This window comes from Salmo salar, chromosome 18 (assembly GCF_965601325.2).
Source record: "Salmo salar chromosome 18, fSalSal1, whole genome shotgun sequence".
Taxonomy (NCBI): domain Eukaryota; kingdom Metazoa; phylum Chordata; class Actinopteri; order Salmoniformes; family Salmonidae; genus Salmo; species Salmo salar.
In genome coordinates, this window is record NC_138308.1 from 85279937 (window position 1) to 85304923 (window position 24987).

Sequence of the window (24987 nt, forward strand, 5' to 3'; positions counted from 1 at the left end):
TGTCTTATATCTCCTCCCTTTCAATCTTTTGTTATAGAAAATGTAGGAACAAAATGGATGAAGCATGGGGGAGAGATAGATAGGCTACATGACAAACAGAGAATAGACAACGACCGTGACTCCTCAACGGTTTTGAGATTTAAAACAATCGCGTTACTATGTTCACTTAGAGGATTTTAAGATCATATTTTACAAGCTTAATGTCTGGAGACCAGCTGCGAACGGGACGCGTTTTTCTGGGGGGGAGGGGGGGACATTACGTGTGTAGGCTGTGCACCCGCGCATTGTTTATCGATAGTTATTTATTTCATTATTGTGGCTTTTTAATTGAGATGGCCGCGAGAGAGAAGGCAGGGGGAAAGAACGACTGAAAATGGTTGCACGTTATTGACGCACATCATCATACAGGGCGAGGAGGAAATTCCTCTCCAGATAAGAGGCAGACGTGTCATCTGCGGTGCCCGGAGTAGCACAAGACACTCCGGTCGCAGCCGTTTCAAATCCCACAGCCACAGAAAAATGTCCCGTTTTCACCCTACCTACCATAGTTTTATTCCACACTGAAACTATTGTAATGTGATATAAGGTAGACTAACAGGCTACTGTAACCCATTCCCTTCCTGTCCTTTTTGACATTTTCAGCTTGTAGTTTTTGATTTCCCCCTCAATCAAACTATGTTGATGGATTTATAAACATGCTTCTGCATCCAAAAATGTATTTTATCATTTCACATTTCTATACTTTTTCAAGAAGTGTCAGTTTGAGGGAAAGAGTGTCATCTTTAGATGCTGTTATAAATCTAGATAGAATATTGGGGAATGGATTCATTGGGAAGGTGACTTGTTACCGTCTTGTAGCCTACATTAAAGAGATTCTGCAGAACGTTTGTATACATTTCAGCCAGTAGTTATGAAAGTAACTCCCGAGCAAAAATTGGTCCCTGAAAATTCCGTACTTCGTTACATCCCAGATAGCACAGTGGATTTGGGCCGATTCCGGCTGAGAGTCGGGGCACTCGGCTGAGAGTCAGACTCTGCCGACGTCATGTGGCCCGAGTCTGGGTCGCCTTTGGCAGTATTACTTATGGCTAGGATCCGGGGATTGAGTTCATGCCGATTCCGGTGTGAGTTATCTGGCCCAAATGTATATATTACTTGGGGCTCGGAACGATTGGGGCTACTCTCTGGCAGATGATTACACGGGCTGCTTTATATAATTAACATTTAATTATTTATTTTTCCATATTTTCTCATTGCTTCTATGATCAAAAAATACATTCAACAAAATTCTTTAAGAGTCCTGTGTAGTATTTTAGTATTTTGATACTTTGTACAAGTCAATTAATAAGCATTAAAAACTTTGTGGATGGAGCCTCCTGAGTGGCGCAGCAGTCTAAGACACTTGCGTTGCTACAGATGCTGGTTCGAGACCCGCGACCAGGAGACCCATGAGGCGACTAACAATTGGCCCAGAGTCGTCCGAGTTAGGGGAGGGTTTGGCCGGCCGGGATATCCTTGTCACATGCGCTATAGCGACTCCTGTGGTGAGCCAGGCGCATGCACGCTGACACCTTCTCCAGGTGTATGGTGTTTCCTCTGACACAAAATAGTTTTTTTGTGGATGGGTATAATTTGTATGTATAAAATGTAAAATAGTAATATTTAAAATTACTAAATCGGGTAATTTTGTATACATTTATTTATATTTGCATCGGGCTGCTTCTGGGGGGATTCTGGTAAGATGCCGGCAAAGTCGGCTGAATTCCGGTAGACGGAAACAGCCCGATGTACTTGGGCCGATTCTGGACAGTCCTTCATTTTGATTCCGGGCTGAGCCCGACACCCGATTCCGGCCCGATTCAATCAGTTCCAGCCCCCCGGAAGAGGGCCGATTCCTCATTGCTAGCTGGGATATGTGCAGATATGTGCACCATGTTATTGCTCTCTCGTTCTGCTGTGTGTGCTAGCAATCAGTCAAATGGCAAGGGGCTGAAGTTGATTGGCTAGAACTTGAATTGCTAAAGGTCTGGCCCATATGGGTAAAAATGGAGGGACAGCTTCCAGAAAAACTGTCACTTTCAAACTAGGGATTTCCTGGCTAATTGAGAGAAGACAGTAATTCTGCTCATAGATTATGCATGTATGAACTACACATTTGACACATCCAGCCCAAAGCGAGAGGTTTAAAAGATACTTAGTAGTCGTCAGAGTTCCAGAGCATGTATTTAATGCAGTGCATCTCCTCAGAACAGCACTTTAGGGGTGCAATATCTTGGTGCTCTCTCTCTCTCTCTCTCTCTCTCTCTCTCTAGGAGCATCCCAATCAAGTGACTGATTTAATTGGGTCATGAAGGGTCTGTGGGGTAGATAGATAGATAGATAGATAGATAGATAGATAGATAGATAGATAGATAGATAGATAGATAGATAGATAGATAGATAGATAGATAGATAAACACCTGCTCAGCCTCCTTAGTGACATTTAAAACACTTACAAGCAATAATTCTTAGCCCTTCACCAAGTTTAGAGTAGCATATTCCATCAACATTTTCAGCTCTCAAACCTTGTAAATGTTTTTGTAGCATACTAAGAAACCATAATGGTGCAAGTAGACCTCTTAGAGTTAGAATTTCATATGGTCTGAGATAACACATCCGAGAGAGAAAGTAACTAGTAATTACACTGTAATTAAGTTAATCTTACGTGTAGCCTCTATGCACCACATAACTGATGACTAAGTGTGGTGAGCGAAATATATGCTTGCGTACCAAATGGCACCCTATGTGGTAATAGGGAATAGGGTACCCTTTGGGATCCAATCTATTAGTCAGTGTATGTTCACCGTTATAAGGGACATTAATTACAAGCGGCTCCCGAGTGGCACAGGCATCTTAAGGCGCTGCATCTCAGTGCTAGAGGCGTCACTATAGACCCTAGTTCGATTCCAGGCTGTATCACAACCAGCCGTGATTGGGAGTCCCATAGGGCAGCACACAATTAGCCCAGAGTTGTCCTGGTTAGGGTTTGGCTGGGTTAGGCCGTCATTGTAAATAAGAATTTGTTCTTAACTGACTTGTTGTTAAATAAAGGTTCAATAAATACAAATAAACTTACTATAAGCTAGAGGACAGCTTGCTGCTTGACCACCCAGTCTCCCAGACAGTGTCAATATTCATGATGTAATGGAATCTGTCTGGTCTAGCAGGCCAGTGGGGCTCAAACTACCAGTTGATTCAGCCCTTAAGACACACAAATTCATGTTACAGAAGATGTAACACTTGTAACAGATAAAAGTTACAAGGACACTTTTGAGGTTAGATTGGCCTAATTGCTATAGTTTTATGAAGCGTTATGTCTTGATAGAGATGTGATCTGCACATTTGAAGTCTTGAGTGAGAGACTCATCTATGGAATGTCTGCTAAGGAATCTGAGGTTTTTAATGCACACAAACATCTGCTTACAGCATTACACTTCCAGTTCATACTCAGTCTACATGTTACTTCTGCATAATCGTATGTCCCTTTGCATACTTCCCTTCATCTGGATGTCAACTATAAAGAGGAAAAGGAGAAGAGGCAAGAACAGGGTCATGTCCAGTAGACAAAAATGTTGGCTTTTTTCTGTTGAAAAAACTTTTTCTACGTTGTGTCCTACTGATCACCACCCAGTGGAAGGGGAAAGACCGAGTGAGAAGAGAGGAGAAGGTGAACAGGAGTAGAAGAGGAGGTGAGAGGAGGAGGTGAGAGGAGGTGGTAAGATGAGGTGGTGAGACGAGGTGGTTAGAGGAGGCCAAGGGGCAAGAATCATAAGACTGAGTAAGAGAAGTCAGATATCCCCCCATCACAAATAAGGAGGGAGGGTAACAAAAGAGTCCGATATAGATAGTTAGAGGGAGCGAGGGAGGGAGTAAAAAAGAGAGGGGGTTCAGGGAAAGGTGAAATACAGGAAATGAATCCCGTCTGTGGGGAAGTTTTTCCGCGTGACCACTGCGATAAAAAAAACACATCAGGCTCTGAGTTACTGTACCACACAGAGAGAACACACATACACACACACTTTCACTAACACATACACACTTAAACACATACGCCCTCAGACAGAGACTATTTCACACTAACACACACTTAAACACAGGATCGATCACACACACCCTTAAAAACATCGGCCCTCACTCATGTACTGACAGCACACACACACAAACTCTTCATTCTAAGACACGTAAGCTTTAATGACACACACACTTACAAATGCAGGTACAAAAACGTACCCACTTAAGAGTACAGGCCCTCAAAAGTCTTCCACATGGGCCTTTATGCAATACAGCACACACACACACTCGATCACACACGTGCACCGACATACTTTGACTATAACCTGTACCTAAAGGCCATTAAGAAACTAGATGCAGAAGTCTCATACAACCCCTTTATCAAACATGTATCCATAGAAATCCTGATTCTCAGCTGCCTTCAGTAAACATGATGAGCCTCTAGACAATATTATAAATATATTAGAATCCACACCCTCATATGAAGAATCGTAACGGCCATGTATGAACTTGCCTGAGTGGTGTCCAGCTCACAACCACAAATACAGTACCAGTCAAAAGTTTGGACACACTTACTCATTCAAGGGTTCAAGAAAAACATTTGAATGAGTAGGTGTACTTTATACATAGTTACATTTGTACATTCTTTCAAATACACATACTGAGTTGTTAACACGCTGTACCTACACAGTCGTAGTGATATGAGTGCATTACATCTTTGATACTTGCATACATGCACTGTATATGGCCCAAACACTTGTCAACCTGTACAATAAAATTAGTTCATTCACAGTGGTGATTTAAATATTTTACTGTATTGTGTGCGTGTGTGTGATACTAGGGAAAACATGAGTATAATTTTAAGCTTTCACAAGTCTTTGTAAAATCAGTCAGTTAGTGTATGCTTTATTACGATTCCATTGGGATAATCTGCAATCCGATCAAGCACACATTCCTCATTCCTCAAGAGAACAATTCAACAGACATTCATATGATAATGCCATCACATCAGACCATATGAACACACACACAGACACACCGTCCGCCATCTATCTCCACACCACCACTATGAATAGCCACCTACAACAAAACCCCAGTTCACTATCTACCTGTCTCTTTTTTCATATTTGAAAAGGACAAATCACATCACCATCAAATCACCATCTGATCTTTTAATTCAGTTATGGTTCATTATGTTTCTCTGTCTCTCTCTTTCTCTTCTAACTCCCTCCTCTCTCTCTATCTCTCTCTTTCACTGTCTACCTCTTCCCTTCTTTCTCTCCTCGCCATTTTGGCAGGCCCCAATCTACCAGCTGATATCAGCATTCCCTGGCACCGTGCCAACTGGCTCCGCCGCAGGACAGAAAGACAGAGGGAGCGAGAGAATGAAAGAAAATTAGTGAATAATAGAAGGAGGAGGGAGCGAGAGAGAGAATGAGAGAGAAAGAGAGGGGGATGGAAGGAGAATGGAATCACAATGAGGGAGGGAAACAGAGAAAGAAAGAGACGGGGAAAAGAAGGAACAACAATGGTGGATTAAGAAGGAGAGAGAGAAGAGAGGGAGCAGAGGGAAGAGAAGGGGGAGAAGGAAGAGAGAGAGTATGATTGATATGGTGTGATATATCCCTGTTTGTTATGGCGGAGCTAAAATGTCAACTGGCTTTTTGTGGTCCTGGCCCGCTGACACACACACTCACACAGTATATATGAACACACAGACGTACAGAGCGTACACAAACCTTCACACACAGATTGTTTAGCCATAATGATGATGACCTTGTATACGACCGTGTGTTTCAAGTGCTTCTTCTCTGATCTGTTACTAAAGTTGCGGGTGAAAACATGTCTGACAGATAATTGGAGTCTGTTCTTGTAAACATTCAAATGCAGTGGGTTGTGTGTTGTTTGTGTGGTTGTATGTGTTCAGATTTGTGTGTGTGGTTGGTTGTGATTCTGTAGGCTCAGATGTGTGTGTGTGTGTCTGTGAGTGTGTTCATTCCTGAATAATACCTGTGCATCAATCTAAGTAACATAATACAAATTTTAAAACAGCCATTTTTTTTTGCATGGGCTGCATCTTAATGCACCGCATCCGTCTTTGTCGGCCTTCTACATCTCTGGTTGAAGGTGGACAAATGCTTATGCTTCTAGATCCGACAGTGCAGCAGTATCTAACAGGTCATATCTAACAAATCCCACAACTAAACCTAATACACACAATCTAGTAAAGGAATGGGATGAGAATATATAAGTATAAAATATATGGATGAGCAGTGACAGAGCGGCTAAGATGCAATAGATAGTATAGAATAGATAGTGAAGGATACGGTATACATTATATACATATGAGATGAGTAATGCGAGATATGTAAACATTCTTCAAGTAGCATTATTAAAGTGACTAGTGTTCCATGTATTAAAGTGGCCAATGATATCAAGTCTGTAGGTAGGCAGTAGCCTCTCTGTGCCTCTCTGTGCTAGTGGTGGCTGTTTAACAGTCTGATGGCCTTGAGATAGAAGCTGTTTTTCAATCTCTCTGTCCCAGCTTTGATGCACCTGTACTGACCTCGCCTTCTGGATGGAAGCGGGGTGAACAGGCAGTGGCTCAGGTGGTTATTGTCCTTGATTATCTTTTTTGCCTTCCTGTGACATCGGGTGCTGTAGGTGTCCTGGAGGGCAGGTAGTTTGCCCCCGGTGATGTGTTGTGCAGACCTCACTACCCTCTGGAGAGCCTTGCGGTTGTGGGCGGTGCAGTTGCCGTACCAGGCGGTGATACAGCCCGACAGGATGCTCTCAATTGTGCACCTGTAAAAGTTAGTGAGGGTTTTCGGTGACAAGCCACATTTTTTCAGATTCCTGACGTTGAAGAGGTACTGTTGCGCCTTCTTCACCACACTGTCTGTATGCGTGACCATTTCAGTTTGTCGGTGATAAGTAAACTAAGGAACTTAAAACTTTCCACCTTCTTCACTGCTGTCCCGTCGATGTGGATAGGGGGGGCTCCCTTTGCTGTTTCCTGAAGTCCACGATCATCTCTTTTGTTTTGCTGACATTAAGTGAGAGGTTATTTTCCTGACACCACACTCCGAGGGACCTCACCTCCTCCCTGTAGGCTGTCTCGTCGTTGTTGGTAATCAAGCCTACCACTGTTGTGTCATCTGAAAACTTGATGATTGAGCTGGAGGCGTGCATGGCCACGCAGTCATGGGTGAACAGGGAGTACAGGAGGGGGCTGAGAACCCACCCTTATGGGGCCCCAGTGTTGAGGATCAGCGGAGTGGAGATGTTGTTTCCTACCCTCACCACCTGGGGGCGGCCCGTCAGAATGTCCAGGACCCAGTTGCACAGGGCGGGGTCGAGTCCCAGGATCTCGAGCTTAATGATGAGTTTGGAGGGTACTATGTTGTTGAATGCTGAGCTGTAGTCAATGAACAGCATTCTTACATAGGTATTCCTCTTGTCCAGATGGGTTAGGGCAGTGTGCAGTGTGATGGTGATTGCATCGTCTGTGTACCTATTGGGGTGGTATGCAAATTGAAGTGGGTCTAGGGTAACAGGTGGGGGGGAGGTGATATGATCCTTGACTAGTCTCTCAAAGCACTTCATGATGACAGAAGTGAGAGCTACAGGGCGGTAGTCATTTAGTTCAGTTACCTTAGCTTTCTTGGGTACAGGAACAATGGTGGCCCTCTTGAAGCATGTGGGGACAGCAGACTGGGATAGGGATTGATTGAATATGTCCGTAAACACACCAGCCAGCTGGTCTGCGCATGCTCTGAGGACGTGGCTAGGGATGCCGTCTGGGCCAGCAGTCTTGCGAGGGTTAACACATTTAAATGTTTTACGATCACTCTATGGAAAGAGACTCTCACTAACACAATGGTGTTCTCTATACGACCCCCACAAGTGTCACGGGACTCGTCTGAATGTAACCGGTACCGGTAAAAAAATAAATAAATGGAAGTATGGATGTCGTTTTGCACCCACCCACTGAAAAAAGGGTTTGAATATGTGTCCAAAAAAGCTAAAATATTTCCTGAGCTTTATTTTATCTCCTAGATATAGGAAATACACTTCAAAACCTTATTCCTTAGGATTTATTTTTTGACTGTCTGTTTTGCCATTTATGCTATCAGTGCATTTCTATAGTAGTAAATGCCAAATTCAATATTTTATCAAATAATGTTTAAAATTTAAATATATTTTTTAATACTTACAGGGGTCCTAAAATTCTAAATGAAATTGCTAAATGATCATTGGTATGACCATCCTAAAACAATTCCATATGTTAGTTAAGGTAGGCTTAGACTTTTAAAGGTTAAGCTGCTACTGTATGAGTACAGAGGAAGGGTGTGTGGGGAAGTCAAAACATCTCGCGCCCATCCTGTTTGGGACAGTCCGTGTCCTGTGGTGCGCTTAGCTCACACACACAACACACACGCTGTGAAATGAAAACACGCCACACACACACACACACACACACACACACACACACACACACACACACACACACACACACACACACACACACACACACACACACACACCCTTCATACACACAGACATCAAACATATGGTTAAGTTAACATCAAACAGGTGACCACCTGTTACACATTTAAGCACACACCTGTAGAAAAGAGAGACAGACAGACTGATGCATGTACACGCACACACACACACACACACACACACACACACATACCACATGGATGAACAATATGTTATTTTTTTCGATGTAATGGAATATGCAGCAGGAGGATTTATAATGTTAAAATATGTGTGTTTTAACATATTTTTTAAACATATGTGATAACATATTGACTGTGTGTGTTTCTCAGAGCACTAAAGGAGGCTCCCTCTGCCAAGAATCTGAAGCATGGCATATCATCACACATACTACTGGTGAGTTCTGTACAGAACACCGGAAGAATTATCACTGAATCATCACTGTGAATTATTGTAAAGTTGGTTTATGTGTAAATTAATCCCAAAAAGGATGGCTTGCCAACTAGCGATTTAACACGAAAATAAAATGTCATTCATTCGCTCTCCATACTCTCCAGCAATGAAGCGGTATGAGAACAAAGTGTTCGTCATTGCCTTGCATCATGTAATTCAATATCCAGATATGGAGTATGTTAAGGACTGCCACTCTGATGTCAAATAATACAAATAAAGTCCTTACCTTGTTGATCTCTAATGACATCACCTGACTCTCTCTCTCTCTCTCTCTCTCTCTCTCTCTCTCTCTCTGTCTCTCTCTCTCTCTCTCTCTCTCTTTCTCTCTCTCTCTCTCTCTCACAGAGAATGGATTCTCCTCCTGAGTGTGTGTTGGCTCTGTCCTATGAGCCGCCCCAGTCACCCCCTACACTACCATCTCTGGACCACAGTCCTCTGGCCTCCCTTCACTCTTGCTCCCAACTCTCCCCTTTACACAGCCTCCTGGACCTGCCTGTCCCCCTCAGTCCCACAGCCCTGTCCCACACCCCGACCTCCGACACCCCGGACACCACCCCCTACTCCCCCCTCTCCCCCTTCCCCCTCAATCACCACAATGAGGAAGAGGAGGATGAAGAGAGGCTGTCAGTCCCTCTGTCCCCCACCCCAGCCATTGCTCTCTTCCCGGGGGGTCTTCGGGAGGTGTGTAGCCCCTCTCTGGAGAGCTCTCCTCCGGCCACTCCGACATCGTCAGCCCCTCTCTCAGGGTTCGGGGCCCTGGAGCTGGCTCTGTCCTCCGGGCAGCAGGGTGCCACCTGTAGTGATGAGCTGGACCTCCAGCTCTTCCATAAGGACGGGGGGAGTCTGTCAGGATCAATTCCTGGGATGGTGGGTGTTTCTGGGGGTGTGGCCGGGCTCAAGTTCCCCTGCTTGGTGTGTGGGAAGAAGTTCCGCTTTCAGAGTATCCTGTCGCTCCACGCCCGCGCTCACAGTCTAGACAGGGACCGCCGCACCTCGGCTCTGTACCGGACCGGTACCGCGTCCGGTAGCATCATTGGGACGGGGTCCAAGCCACATCTCAAGACCCACCAGAACCACAAGGATGTCGGGCAGAACCACTACAGCCAGCTCCAGAGCCCCCCGCTGTCTGGATCTCTCACCCAGGGCCTTAGAGGGGAGGACAGGGACAGGGAAGCCCTAGAGGAGGCTCTGCAGATGGATCACCAGACCCTCCAGCAGTTCCTGATGGACGACAGCACACAGCTGACCCCTCTGCTGACCGAGGAGGTGCCCCTCTCTGTCTCCCTCACCTCCCCCTACTCCTCCTGCGGCCTGGGTGGTGTGGGTCCCACCATCTTGGATAAAGCTACCGCCGTCACAGCAGCAGCGCCCGCGTTCCGCTGCCACGCCTGCAAAGGTAAATTCCGCACCGCCTCGGAGCTGTCTCGCCACGTCCGGATCCTCCACAACCCATACAAGTGCACCCTGTGTCCCTTCTCTGCCAGCCAGGAAGAGCGCCTGTCCGCACACCTCCAGGACTGCCACCCCTCCCTGTCCTCCCTGTCCCTCTCCCCACCTGTGGACCTCCCCACCCTGCCCCCCTACACCCCCAGACACCCCCCTATTGTAACCACCACTACCATCATCGCCACCCCCATTCCAGACGCCCCCCTGCCCACCCCCACTATCACCCCAACCACAGCCCCGGGCCCAGGGGCATCCCCTCTGCCTGCCTTCTGCTGTGAGACATGCGGCCAGCGCTTTACCCAGTCCTGGTTCCTGAAGGGCCACATGAGGAAGCACAAGGACTCTCTGGACCATAAGTGTCAGGTCTGCGGCCGTGGCTTCAAGGAGCCCTGGTTCCTCAAGAACCACATGAAGGTGTGTGACCTAGTGTGTGTGTGTGTGCGTGTGTGTGTGTGTGTGTGTGTGTGTGTGTGTGTGTGTGTGTGTGTGTGTGTGTGTGTGTGTGTGTGTGTGTGTGTGTGTGTGTGTGTGTGTGTGTGTGTGTGTGTCAGCATATTCTGTAATAGCCAAACTATTGAAGATGTGTTGTGACTTTTAAACTTTGTTACAGGTGCACCTCAACAAGCTGGGCCTGAAGGCCGGTCTGGTGGGGCAGGTGGCCCCTGGCGCCGGGGCTGAACAAGGAGGGCCCAAAGGCTCAGTCACCAACCAGGGCCTCAACGCTCTCTACTCCAGCCTCCTGCTGGCTCGTGGTGGGGGCGGAGGTGGTGGTGGAGGGGGGAGAGGCGGACGAGGAAGGGGCGACCGGGACGGCGCCGGAGTCTCTAGTAAATCTGCCATCTTAGGCTACCTGGGGTTGCCTAGCGACGGCGGCGCCAGCTGCATGGAACGACTCCAGGCAGTGGCTCAGGTTGCAGAGATGGGGAATGGTAACGGGGGAGGAGGAAGAGGAGGAGGAGGTAGAGAGACAACAGATGGAGGAGACCAGATAGCCATGTGGCAGTTTGTAGCTCGTAGCCTGGTAGCAGCTCAACAGGCCCAGCAGCAGCAGCAGCACCGAGCCCCATCCAGGAGCACCGTGGTTGGGGAATCTGAGCAGGTCAGGGCCTACCTTGGAGGTCTGGATCCCCGGGAGGAGCCGCCGTCCTCCGGAGCCCCATGGGAGTGCCCCGACTGTGGGAAGCTGTTCCGGAGCCTGCAGCAGGTGGTGGCGCACGCCCGCGTCCACGTCCAGCGGCCCCAGAAGAGCCACGGTCACCCTCCACGCCACGCCGGGGGAGGAGAGGAGGATGGAGGGGGGAGCCGGGGTGCGGAAGGACGAGGAGGAGGGAGAGGAAGTAGTACTGAAAGAAGACAGGAGTCCAAACTTCAAAGTGGATCTCAGCATCAGCATCAACAAGCAGTCGTCGGAGGGTTCCACTCAGTGATGTCACAGTTCCAAGGTACGTTGACATGACTTCACCCCAACAAAACGTCTCCAATATGTCTTCCGTTTGTTTTACATTTTCATTACAGAAAAACAGGACACAAATAAAAAGCTTGTAGAAAGAGTGGGTGAGTGTAGATGCTAGCAACTCAATTAGCTATCAATATCACTCGCTAAATTTCTTCCATTGTCAAATCTCTGATCCGTCTTTCTTATTCTCCCTCCCTTCCTCTCCCTCCCTTTTTCTCCCTCTCTCTCTCCCACTCTATCCTCCATTCTTCCCTCTCTCACTCTCTCTTTCCCCCTCCCTTCTTCTCTTGCTCTCCCCCTCTTTCTTTCTCTCGCTCTCTCTCTCTCTCTCTCTCTCTCTCTCTCTCTTTCTCTGTCCTGTCCTCTCACTCTCTCCCTTCCCCGCCCTCCCCCCATCCTCTCCCTCCCTCTCTCTCTCTCCAGGAGAGAATGGTCTGTCTGGCTCTTCGTCAGGCTCTTCGGTGAGCTCTAGGGAACGTGTGCGAGGCACGGGGGTGAAAGACTGCCCCTATTGCAGTAAAGCTTTCCGCTCTTCCCATCACCTTAAAGTGCATCTGAGAGTTCACACAGGTGAGCCTGCCACTAGCCCCCCCCCCCACCAACTCACCTAACAATGGCTGGATCTCAAATCAACCCCTAGTCCCTAAACCCTACACTCTAGGGCCTAGGACGCTTATGCGTATCTATCCAACCTAGGGCCTAGGCACTCCTGTAGATCTGAGATGATTGGATAAGATATAGTATAAGCGTTACGGTAATAACTTCATCTCACTTTCTGATTGGCTGTGTGGAAATGTCGCCATATCGCTTCCACCTGTTCAATGACATCTCAAAGTGGCTAGGAGGTAAGGGGCTAGACATCCATTTGGATTTCAGATAAATAATACCAACAATACAATCTACTCTAGCACACTAAACTTCAACTAACTTTAACTAACCCTAACCCTATATTGGGGACTTAACATCTAATTAACAGCAATACAACATTCATTAAATTCCTACTATTAAAGTTGCTGATTCTTAGACACAATCCTCTGCTCTGTCTGTTCATATTCATTTGGTCAATAATTATACTTCAGTAAATTGACACTAGCAGTATTTACTTTCAACACTTCCGTTTGAGTCTGATGGGGTATTACATGGAACATCCTCCTTGTCACTCTAGTAGGGACTCCTGAGTGGCGCAGCGGTTTAAGGCACTGCATCTCAGTGTAAGAGGTGTCACTGCAGTCCATGGGTTGAATCCAGGCTGCATCACATCTGGCCATGATCGGAAGTCCGATAAGGCGGCGCACAGTTGGCCCAGCGTCGCTGGGGTAGGCCGTCATTGAAAATAAGAATTTGTTCATAACTGACTTGCCTAGTTAAGTACAATTGAAGCCAGTCAGGGTTCTAGATTGTGATGGAGTACTGCCATCTGTTGTTTGAAATGTGTTACAACAAGCTCATTTAATACTTTAATAACCATATAGTTTCCTCTCATGTACTCTATTGGCTCTATTTTAATGAACCTAATGCAATGGTCAATCGAAGCGCTGGGCGGTAGCGCTATAGGTTCGGGGGTGTGTAAGAAATGTTTTTTCTATTTTCACAAGGACAATTAACGGCGCAGATGCTGGTGTTGCCGCGAAAGGGTTGGGTTTTTCATGAGAAAACAAGTTGTGGGTGTGTCGAAGCCTTGCCAATCAGAAAGTGTTCCATGGCTGAATATGTGGTTGCTTCAAGTTGTGTATTTACAGTCTTTTACATATTAACTTGGAATCAACTGTGATTCCAATGTTAGTCCATTATAGTTAGTTAAAAAGCTTACAGACAAAATTGCAACATGTAGACCTATCCCGTCTTTGGTAAATATGTTATTTTGAATCTGTTTGCAGTCCACATTGTTCTAAGTATTTGCATGGCTTCAATGTGGATATATATATATATTCGATATATAATTTGATTTACACAACATGCCTACCACTTTGAAGATGTCAAATATTTTTTATTGTGAAACACAAGAAATAATACAAAAAAACTAAAAACTTGAGCGTGCATAACTGTTCACCCCCCCAAAGTCAAAACTTTGTAGAGCCACCTATTGCAGCAATTACAGCTGCAAGTCTCTTGGGGTAAGTCTCTATAAACCTGGCACATCTAGCCACTGGTATTTCTGCCCATACTTCAAGGCAAAACTGCTCCAGCTCCTTCAAGTTGGATGGGTTTTGCTGGTGTACAGCAATCTTTAAGTCATACCACAGAATCTCAATTGGATTTTTTTTATTTATTCTTTCTTTATTTAACTAGGCAAGTAAGTTAAGAACAAATTCTTAGTTTCAATGACGGTCTAGGAACAGTGGGTTAACTGCCTTGTTCAGGGGCAGAACGAAAGATGTATACCTTGTCAGCTCGAGGATTCAATCTTGCAACCTTTCGGTTTATTAGTCCAACACTAACCACTAGGCTACTTGCCACCCCAAAGCCCAGATTGAGATCTGGGCTTTGACTAGGCCATTCCAAGACGTTTAAATGTTTCCCCTTAAACCACTCGAGTGTTGCTTTAGTAGTATGCTTCAGGTCATTGTCATGCTGGAAGGTGAACCTCCGTCCCAGTCTCAAATCTCTGGAAGACTGAAACAGGTTTCCCTCAAGAATTTCCCTGTATTTAGCGTCATCCATCGTTCCTTCAATTCTGACCAGTTTCCTAGTCCCTGTCAATGAAAACCATCCCCACAGCATGATGCTGCCACCACCATGCTTCACTGTGGGGATGGTATTTTCGGGGTGATGAGAGGTGTTGGGTTTGCGCCAGACATTGCGTTTTCCTTGATTGACAAAAATTCTCAATTTTATTCTCATCTGACCAGAGTACCTCTTCCATATGTTTGGGAGTCTCCCACATGCCTTTTGGCAAACACCAAACATATTTGCTTATTTTTGTCTTTAAGCGATGGCTTTTTTCTGTCCACTTTTCCATAAAGTCCCGCTCTGTGGAGTGTTCCAAGGGGGATGAAGGTAAGCTAGTGTTTAAAGTGTTGGGCCTGTAACTGAAAGGTTGCTAGATCAAATCCCTGAGCTGACAAGTAAAAAATCTGCCGTTCTGCCCCTGAACAAGGCAGTTATCCCACTGTTCCTAGGCAGTCATTGTAAGTAAGATTTTGTTCTTATTAACTGACTTGCCTAGTTAAGTAAAGTTAAATGATAAATACATGTTTTTCCAAGTCAAAAGCTGGATAGGCTGCTTTTCCGCTGTCGAAATTCATGACATAACCAACAGCTTTTGGTTGGGCTTAAAATATCTCTACCAACCCTACCTGAAATTAGCACTTTGGATCATGTGTTTAAGGACACGCCTAAAATATTTCCTCTCATCTGAGAGCAAGAGTGCTGACATAAGACAGGTAAATTGTCAAACCTGGCGTTAGGGCTGGAAAATGCCAGTGTATCAGTTTTTACGTGACGAAATTGCAAACTAACATACATTTGACACTACTGTCACCTTAACAGCAGCCAAAAATAGTGCCCTACAGCAGAGATCCGGGCCTCAAGGTCCGCAGAATTGTTGTTTTTCTTTTCTCTGTGGAAAGAAACAGACTGTCCATAGTGAAGTTTGGGCAAATGCCAGATGGGCTGCTCCATCTTTAGTTCAGTGGTCTTCTCTAAATGTGGGTTTTTGAGCAGAATTATAATTATACAAAGGTTACTATCCATCTACTGACATTCCTCCATTGTACCATTGCCCTGATAACCACAACTTGTTTATGTATCTCTTTCAGGGGAGAGACCGTATAAATGTCCCCACTGTGACTACGCTGGCACCCAGTCAGGCTCTCTAAAGTACCACCTCCAGAGGCACCACAGAGAACAGAGGAACACCATGGGAGCCTCTTCATCCACTGCCTCCTCCCCAGGCCTCACCACCGCCTCCCTGGGCAGAGGGGGAGCTCCACAGGGGGAGGGGAGGGAGGGGATGACCAAGCAGCGCCGGCCCCAGAGCCTCAACCACAGCTCGGCCACCAGAGGCCCGGCGGAGACGCCTTCCTCCAGGCACAATCAGCACCAGCCCTGGATCCTGGGCCTCCCCGAGCAGAGAGACAGGGAACACGCGAAGGCCATGGCGGGACTGAGAGAGGCAGATCTGGAGAGCCAGTACCGGTATCTGTCCGGGGTGATGGGGGCTTTGTACCAGGGAGGGATGGAGGGAGGGTGGACAGGGGAGTCACCAACCTCCACCCCCACCCCAACCCCACCAAAGGCGCCCAAAGTGTCCCGCCGCAAACCGCTCACCACCAGCCGTATGGTGCCAGCTATTGGGAGGGAGCGGAAGGGAGGGGGGTCAGCTCCTCGGGGTTCCCAGGAGGGAGGGTTGTTGTCCCAGCCCCTGGACCTCTCCCGCCGCCCCTCCCCTGGGCTCGGAGGTCTGGAGGAGGATGGAGTACCAGGAGGAGGTGGAGGAGCAGGGGATACCCTCAACCAGTGCCTGTTCTGTCCCTTCCGCACCTCCTCAGCCGAGCTCATGGCCATGCACCTCCAAGTCAACCACACCAGCAAGTCCAGGCGTAAGAGGAGGGCCTCCATCCCCAGCGCCCTGGGTGACCACAGGCCCCAGAGGCCTCCCCAACCCCGGGTCGACCCCAACCCCAACCCCCTGGCCCTGTGGAGGTAAGAGATGCTTTTAGTAGACACTCTTATCCAGAGCAACTTATAATCAGTGCATAGGAAAAAACACAGTCCGCAAGTAGACTCTTCTGCTTATGACGTGTATGACATGGGTAACACTTCCTAAAGTTGATCCTGTCCTATCCTAGGTATCTGAGCGAGGCCGAAGACCGGGCCCCCCTGGAGGAGTGGGCCTCATCCAGGATGGAGAGGGAGAGGGGGGTGGAGAACGGCCTCACACCAGAGGAAGGGGACCTCGAGGGTAGCTACGACCACCACCACCCCCAGGCTTCTAACCGGGCCTCCACCACAATCAGGAACACACAGAGTGGCCTCGCCAGTAGTAGGAAGGATGAGGAAGAGGAGGAAGAAGAGGAAGGGGAGGAAGAAGAAGAGGAGGATTTGGAAGGGGAGAGCAGTAGTCCTGGGGATTCTCCTAGAGAGCATGGGATGAGGATGTCTCTCACCATGTCACCTACCCTCGGCTCTGACCGTCTAACCAGAGGGGAGGAAGGAGTGATGGGGGACTAAACAACAACAACAATGTCATCCTGCAGAGAGAAGGGAAAAAGCGGTTCAACTAGACAGGAAGGAAGTTGTTTGGGGGTCATAGGTTGGAGGTCAAGTTCATATCACCTCTTTTACATAGTTCAAGGTCATTGTCAAGGTCACGACCCCTGACCCTTGACTTTCAAGGCCACGGACTGAGAACCATGTCCATGGAGAGGGTCATGTAAACAACAGCTCACACACCTCCTTAGGAACCCCTTTTAAACATCCTCCATTTTTATCTCTCTTCTTTTAATATTTACATCCCGGGAGTTCAGTGCAGTCCTCTCAATTTTCTCAACCAACCACAACCCCCCTTGTACAAACACACAGTACAGTGTAGGACTTTTGAGGCCTTCTCTTCTATATTTCAACATTTCCTGTTTTCCATTCCATCTCCTACCAAGAGGGCTAATTGTGATGATTTGATCGAGATTGTCCTCTTGCTGCTGTGATTCTTAATATTAGTATGTGAGCAAAATGAAACTGTGACATTCTACTATTCCAGAGAACACAAAAAGGATTTTAGCAGACCTTATACTTCATGTTTTGAGAATAATAATACTTATAAGTGTAACATTGTTGATTAGTTATACAACCCACCGCTGTGAATGGAGGAAATCTTCAGCAGAAAAAGTGTCAAAATAAGCCAAACTTCATCACAACTGCCGTTTAAATAAGATACGACTTCTTGACACTTTCAAGGTCATATTATGTTCTGTTCAAGAGCACCGATTTCTGGAACCGCGGTTCAACCGGAACCATTCAAGCCGTCAACTCAAGCTAAGCTATCCAGCTGTCTGCAACAACAACAAAAAACACAACAGGAGCAACTTTTTAACAGACAACTATTGACATGACAATGATCAAGGACAAGATGATCCTGGACCCTGTTGTCACTGCCTCTCATTGGTCGGATGGCTGTTCCGAGGTCACCATGGGAACAGAGGAGCAGTTTGTCATTTCCTGTTTTCCCCTCAGTTTAGTGCCTGTCTATGTATGCTATGTCGTCAAGGGAGATCTACAGTATAGACCAGTGTTTCTGGGCTCTTATAGAACAATGATATCTGAGTATACAGTATAAAGCTAAAGTATATATGTTTAAAAAATGGTTCTAGGGTATTGTGAATAGAAAGCTGTAGTGGTATACAAAGTGGTGTGGATCTGTCTCTCGTTACAAGAGACCGATAGCATCTCTCTGTGGCTTCTGTGAAAAGAAAAAGATAAAGCACTTAGTTGATGATGATGAAACAATAGATATACATATGAATCAACAGAGGTCAAGGTGAAAGGTCAAGAAGTGAAAATGTAGGTGAAAGGTCAGAGGTCAGTGTTTACAGCAGAAATGCCAGCGTGTTCAGTGTCTGACATGGGATAACGGTTATTTCTTACATTGTCGTGGTGACCAACTGACCACTGAACAAACAGAAGACTGTTTTGGGGGACACGGGACCGACAGACAGACAGATGGACGGTGCATCCCGAACACAGTCAGCTGACACGTCTGGTCAGGTGACCAAGGCTCCACGACCGTGTCACACTTTCATTTCATTCTTTTTACCAGAAAAAGAAAAAAAAAACAAGGGGGAGGAAAAATGGAGGAGAGAAAAGAGTAAGTTCCCTCACAGAGCAGGGGACTGAAGCTGAGAAAGGAAACTGTTGTACTCTTGGGGTACGCCGTCTTTTAGATGACTAGATTCATTTCTTTTTAAGAGAAGAAGAAGAACAATAGAAAAGAGTAAGCATTAAAAAAAACTAACAAATCAATAGATACATTCCGGTAGAATGTGTGTGTAGCTTTTGTAAAGACAAGAAGATAAGAAAAAAAATAAGAACAAAATCCCTTTGTTTATTTTCATTTCAAGAAGAGAAGCTTACAGAGAAGGTTATGAATATAGGTAATAATAATAAATATAAGGCTTGTTGTTGTGAGGAAAACACTAGTTGGAATGTCTGTCTATCAGGGTTGGGGTCAATTCCATTTCAATTCCAGTCAATTCAGAAAGTCAACCCAATTCCAATTCCAAATTTTCCCCATTGAAGAGAATTGGAATTTCAGTGTACTTCCTGAATTGACTGGAATTTAAATGGAATTGACCCCAACCCTGCTGTCTATAAAGAGCACTGTGCAAGGTTTATAATTTCCCAAAGTAGTCATTTTTATTTTGACTTTATCTATAGACCAAACCTATATCTTATGAAAATATGATGAGTCACATTCTGTTGGAGTAAAAAGCTGCCGTTTCCATCCCCTCGCCCCGATCAATCAATCAATCAATCAATCAATCAATCAATCAATCAATCAATCAATCAATAATCCAATCAAAACTTTATTCTCATGTTATTATTAAGTGCTTGTATGAGATTCAAGTTTACATCACAAAATATAATTTGATATAAAAATATGAACCTATACCTAGTATCACATACCATAGCCATGGTATTGTCTTAGAGCATCATACCACACACAGTTCTGCACACAGTGAACATGCAAATATCTGGGAATACATTTTTTTTAAATCCCTACTTATGATTGTAAACATCACTAAACTATTTGATTGGATAAGTCCTGCCTTCTCGCCCTCTTTGCCCATTGGTTGACGGCGAGAGCCTGGGATTGGAACCGCAGCCTTACTTTTGGTTTATGTGCATTATGTGTTTTACTTCTATCCTCATTAGAGCGCCTTATATGAGTTTAGAAGTTCCCTAAGTGGTGTTTCCTTAAAGACAGGCTACATCCATAACAGCACCCTATTCCCTATATAGTCCGTTACTTTTGACCAGGACCATTGAGCCCCGGTCAAAACTAGTGCTATGCACCCTGGTCGAAAGTAGTGTACTATTTAGGGAATAGAGTGCCCATTTGGATGTAGACTGTAGTGTCAAAGCCACCGTGCCTTCTGTGTCAAGCACTTCCTGGATTTGGTATTTTGTAAGCTCACCAAAAGCACTTAGCCCACATCTCTCTCTCTCTCTTTCTCTCTCTCTCTCATCCTCTTTGTGACCTTCCAATTTTGTTCTGTCCACTCCCTCCCCCCTTTCAATCCCTTTATCCTTTCATGTCTGTGTGCATGTCTCTCTCTCTTTTCTTCCTCTCTTCCGTAACCTGTTACTCTCTCTCTCTCTTCTCTACCTCCCTTCCGTAACCTCTCTTTCTTTTCGTCCTCGCCTCTGTAACCTGTCACTCTCTCTTCTCTACCTCCCTTCCGTGACCTCTTTCTTTTCTTCCACTCTTTCACAACCTGTCACTCTCTCTTCTTCCTCTCTTCTGTAACCTGTCACTCTCTCTCTCTGTGGCACCATTAGAAGGTGATGATGTGTACTATCTGGTATTGAGGCCTTTTATTCTTAGATTCGTATTGTCAGTTTGTGTGATGTCCGTACGTTTGTTTGACATTTGATGCCTGATGAGATGGAGTAACATGATGAGATGGAGTCTTCTTATAATTATTATTATTATTGCTTTGGCATTATTATGGAGAAGAAAGAAAGAAAAAAAGAAAAACATGTGTTGTTTAATGTTGTACAGAACATTATAGCACTAGAGATGTTGTGTTTTTAAAAAGAGAGCGTAAACCCAAGTGCTAGTCCCGCCCACTCCTCCCTCCCATTGGCAGATAGGACAAGTGCCCTGCCAACAATAGGAGAAGTGACCTAAAGGTAACTGACTTGCCCTCAAACTGACAAACATGTTCGATCCAATGAATATAATCTACATCGTACTCTTAAATTGCCCACAGAATATATCATATTTTTATTTAAATGCTTTAACCAGGCAAGTCAGTTAAGAACAAATTCTTATTTACAATGACGGCCTACCCCAGCGACGCTGGGCCAATTGTGCGCCGCCCTATGGTACTCCCAATCACGGCCAGTTGTAATACAGCCTGGAATCAAACCAAGGTCTGTAGTGACGCCTCTAGCACTGAGATGCAGTGTCTTAGACCACTGCGCCAATTTGGAGCACTATATATAATGTGATAATATGAATGTCCCAGACAGGCAACAGGCAATCTTAAATATTTCCTCAATTGCTTTTTGCACTGAAAAATCTCCCTGAAACATGCTTGAAATCTTTTAATTGGTGCCTAGCTACACTCACCGGACAGTTTATTAGGCACACCTATCTAGCACCCCCTTTTCCTCAAGAACAGCCTAAATTCTTGTGTCATTCTACAAGGTGTCGGAAACATTCCACAGGAGATTGGTCCATGCTGACACGATGGCATCACGCAGTTGCTGCAGATTGGACGGCGGTACAGCCTGTTCCTTCTCATCCCAAATATGCTCTATTGGGTTGAGGTCTGGGGACTGCGCAGGCCACTCAAGTACAACTCACTGTCATGTTCCAGGCAATGTTTTTCCACTCCTCAATTGTCCAGAGTTGGTGATCGCGTGATCACTGGAGCCGCTTCTTCTTGTTTTTAGCTGATAGGAGTGGAACCCGGTGTGGTCGTCTGCTGCAGTAGCCCATCTGTGACAAGGATCAACGAGTTGTGCATTCTGAGATGCTGTTCTGCACACCACTGTTGTAGTGCGTCGTTATTTGTCTGTTTTTGGCCCACCTGTTAGTTTGCATGATTCTTGCCATTTTCCTTCAACCTCTCATCAACGAGCTGTTTTCACCCACAGGACTGCCGCTGGCTAGATGTTTTTTATCTGTAGCACCATTCTCAGTAAACCCTGCACACCGTCATGCTCGAGAAGCCCTGGACGGCAGCCGTTTCTGAGATACTGGATCTGGCACAGACGATCATACCATGTTCAAAGTTGCTTAGGTCACTCGTTTTGCCCATTCTAACGTTCAATCGAACAGTAACTAAATGCCTTGGTGCCTGTCTGCCTGCTTTATACAACAAGCCATAGGCACGTGACTCACTGTCTGTAGGAGCGATCCATTTTCGTGAATGTGGTGGTGTACCTAATAAACTGTCCGTCCACAATAGTGTATATTGTTGACCCTTAATTTCGTAGTTGGTTTGTTCGAAGAAAAAAACGATGGTGGTGTGTGAGGGCATCTTATAGCGATGGGTTGTGTCCCAAATGGCACCATATTCCCTATTAAATGCCCTGCTTTTGACCATTGCCATAGGGCTCTGGTCCAAAGCAGTGCACTATAGGGTGCCATTTGGTCCAATACCACTGTCTGTTGGAGAGGTGGAGGGAAGTGCTGGGTTTGGGCTCTTGTGTAGATGACTGCCATTGCAGTGAGGGAAAAATGTACCTAACATAGTAGTAACTAATAATATGAGTTTGTGGACAGATTTAAAAAAAAAAAAAAAAACATTAGAGATGAATAAACGCAAAGAAAAACAAGGTTTGACAACTTCTTTTTGTGAGTCCTGTGTCACTCTCTAATGCTCTCTTACAGTGTTTTTATTTCAAGGTCAGTACCCGAGAAGGATTGCAGGGGGACAGAGGTAAAGAAAAAGACAGGACACTCCATAGGAAAGAAAGAAACCTTGGGAAGAACCAGGGCCCGTATCCACAAAACCTCTCAGAGTCGGAGCGCTGATCTAGGATCAGTTCTTCCCTTTGGATCATAATGAATAATCGATATTATATGTATCACACGCAGGATATGAACCTGGGTTCAACACTAGTTTTGATATTCGTAGGCGGGGTTACCTCATCACATTACCATGACCGAATCAAGTGTGCTACATAAGAAGAGATCCTAGATCAGCACTCCTACTCTCAGATGCTTTCAATTATAATTATATGTAGGGTTACAACATAAGATTAAAGCTGCAAGCAGCATTGCCGGGGTTCAGCTGTGTGCCCAATGTGCCACCATTAGGACAAGTTGGACACATTGCCCTGGTAAGAGTTACTTCTGTACTACTTAACATGCTTGCCAAATATCAGAAGTCAAATCAAACTGATCATGCAATATTATTAGCTTTTTATGTATTTTGGACCATTTTCAATGATGTTGACTACTTTAAACATCTTCTCCAGAACCGCTGGACTGATTGCAACCAAATTTGCTATATAGCATCTATGAATTTGGTATATAGCATCACCATTTTCCAAAACTCTAGCTGAATAAGTATGGCCGCTATGAGCCAATGAGGTTGAATAAATGGTTTTACCTGTCCAACAGCACCACAATGTGGACAAACTCAACCATATTTTACAGGTTAGCTAGACTATCCTTGAACATGTGTGCCAAAGTTCATCACTTTGAGTCAAACAGATCAAGAGATATAAGAATGTGCCCGTTATAGCGCCACCATGTGGTCAATATGAATGTGCTGAGCTATGTTCACTCTTCACAGTGTTTGGAACATGTGTACCACGTTTCGTTACAATACAATTATCTGTGACTGATTTAAATGCATTTATGTGACAAACCACGCCCACGTGAATGTTTATTGGTCCGTTGCAGCCATGTTGTTTGATGTACTAGCCTGGGTTATAGTGTGTTTACAGACCTTGGTCCATAGATGCCATATATCAAGTTTTGCAAAGATCGGTCATTCGGTGCCAGAGTAGCGTTTGAAGTGTTTTTGACAACATTCAAAATGATGGCGAATCCATCACTTTATGGGTTCTTGAGGCAAATTTGTTCAATGTGAGGAAACAGTCCCATGGACAAAATTTCATGACTCTGTCAAACGGGGTGCAGAGGCTGATCTTTCAAAGTTTGCATTTTTTATTGCTTGTTAAAGCGACACCATGTGGCCAATTGGCATGATATTGCATGAGAGAGTGTGGCCCTTGGGACTTTACCATGTTGCTAAATTGCACAATCCTGGGCCTTTTCATCTCACTGGAATTTGCTTTTTTTCCCACCGAAACGTCAGAAAAAGAAACATATTAATAACAATAATGAACTGGACCGCTGGACCGATCTGAACCAAATTCGGCATACAGCATCTAAAAAATATATAGCGTCAAAAACACTATTTTCCTAAACTCTAGCTGAAACAATATGGCCGCTATGGAATAATGAGCTTGCATGAATAACAATAATGAACGGCAACAAATACAACAGGGTTTCACCAGCTTTGCTGCTGAACCCCTAATTAACACACAAGATTAAAACTTGATGGGACTTCACCATGCCTTCACTAAAGGGTTACGACATCCATGTGACTATACACTGTTGAACCATCATAGTGCAGTGTGCCATGATAAATGATGTTATCATATGAGCGTGTCTATTCATACTGGCCTATAACTGTGTTGGAGTACCGGAGGACATCAAGATCAGTCAGTACATTAGAGGCAATTTTTTTCAAATTGGCACTCCACCCTTCACCTCTCGACAACTTGGCAACATCCCAAATGGCACCATATTCCCTAATTTGTGCACTACTTTTGAACAGGGCTCATGGGGCTATTGTCTATAACACTATATAGTGCCATTTGGCATGCAACCCTTGACTGTAAAAATAGACGGTGGAGCTCTATCGTCGTCTACTGGGTATAACAGGCACATCTAGATTCACAGGTATCATGAATGTGATTCTGTGACTGGAGGGAGTATGAATGTGATTATGATAGAGGGGGGCCACTCTGTTTTCCTGGCTGATACAATTCAAAAATCGTAAGGAAAATGTGTGGTTCCCATTCCTCTGAGGGGAACGATAGCACAATGTAGGTGTCATGGTCACGTACCCACACATTTTCCTGACATATAGGATGAACAGAAACTATATATCACTGTCTGTCATTAAATATGATACGACGATTGATGATGTCATGTCGGCCTATTTTGAGATCTATCATAGCGCATGCACCATTCATCAAATATGACGCATTTTTGGAGTTCGTCTCAATGGTGTAATTTTTACATTACAATCTGATTAAACTTCTCTAGTTTCAATTGTTTTGTTAGAAATGTTACTTTATCTATTCCTAAGTGATTTATTAAAAGA

General features: G+C 45.2%; 1 protein-coding gene across 3 annotated transcripts in view; it reads left to right on the forward strand.

Annotated features, from left to right (window-relative positions):
• Window positions 1-22419, forward strand: part of LOC106577970 (zinc finger protein 219) — a 46938-nt gene extending 24519 nt beyond the window's left edge. For 2 of the 3 annotated variants that reach the window (XM_082965235.1, XM_014156468.3), the window contains 6 exons: window positions 8889-8952; window positions 9355-10869; window positions 11066-11897; window positions 12335-12481; window positions 15670-16555; window positions 16702-22419. In XM_082965235.1, the coding sequence (XP_082821361.1) occupies window positions 9358-10869; window positions 11066-11897; window positions 12335-12481; window positions 15670-16555; window positions 16702-17083 (3759 nt within the window). In that variant the 5' untranslated portion in view covers window positions 8889-8952; window positions 9355-9357 and the 3' untranslated portion in view covers window positions 17084-22419. The remainder of the gene's footprint in view (window positions 1-8888; window positions 8953-9354; window positions 10870-11065; window positions 11898-12334; window positions 12482-15669; window positions 16556-16701) is intronic. The other variant, XM_045701451.2, reaches the window with a different exon arrangement.
• The last annotated feature ends 2568 nt before the right edge of the window (window positions 22420-24987 follow it).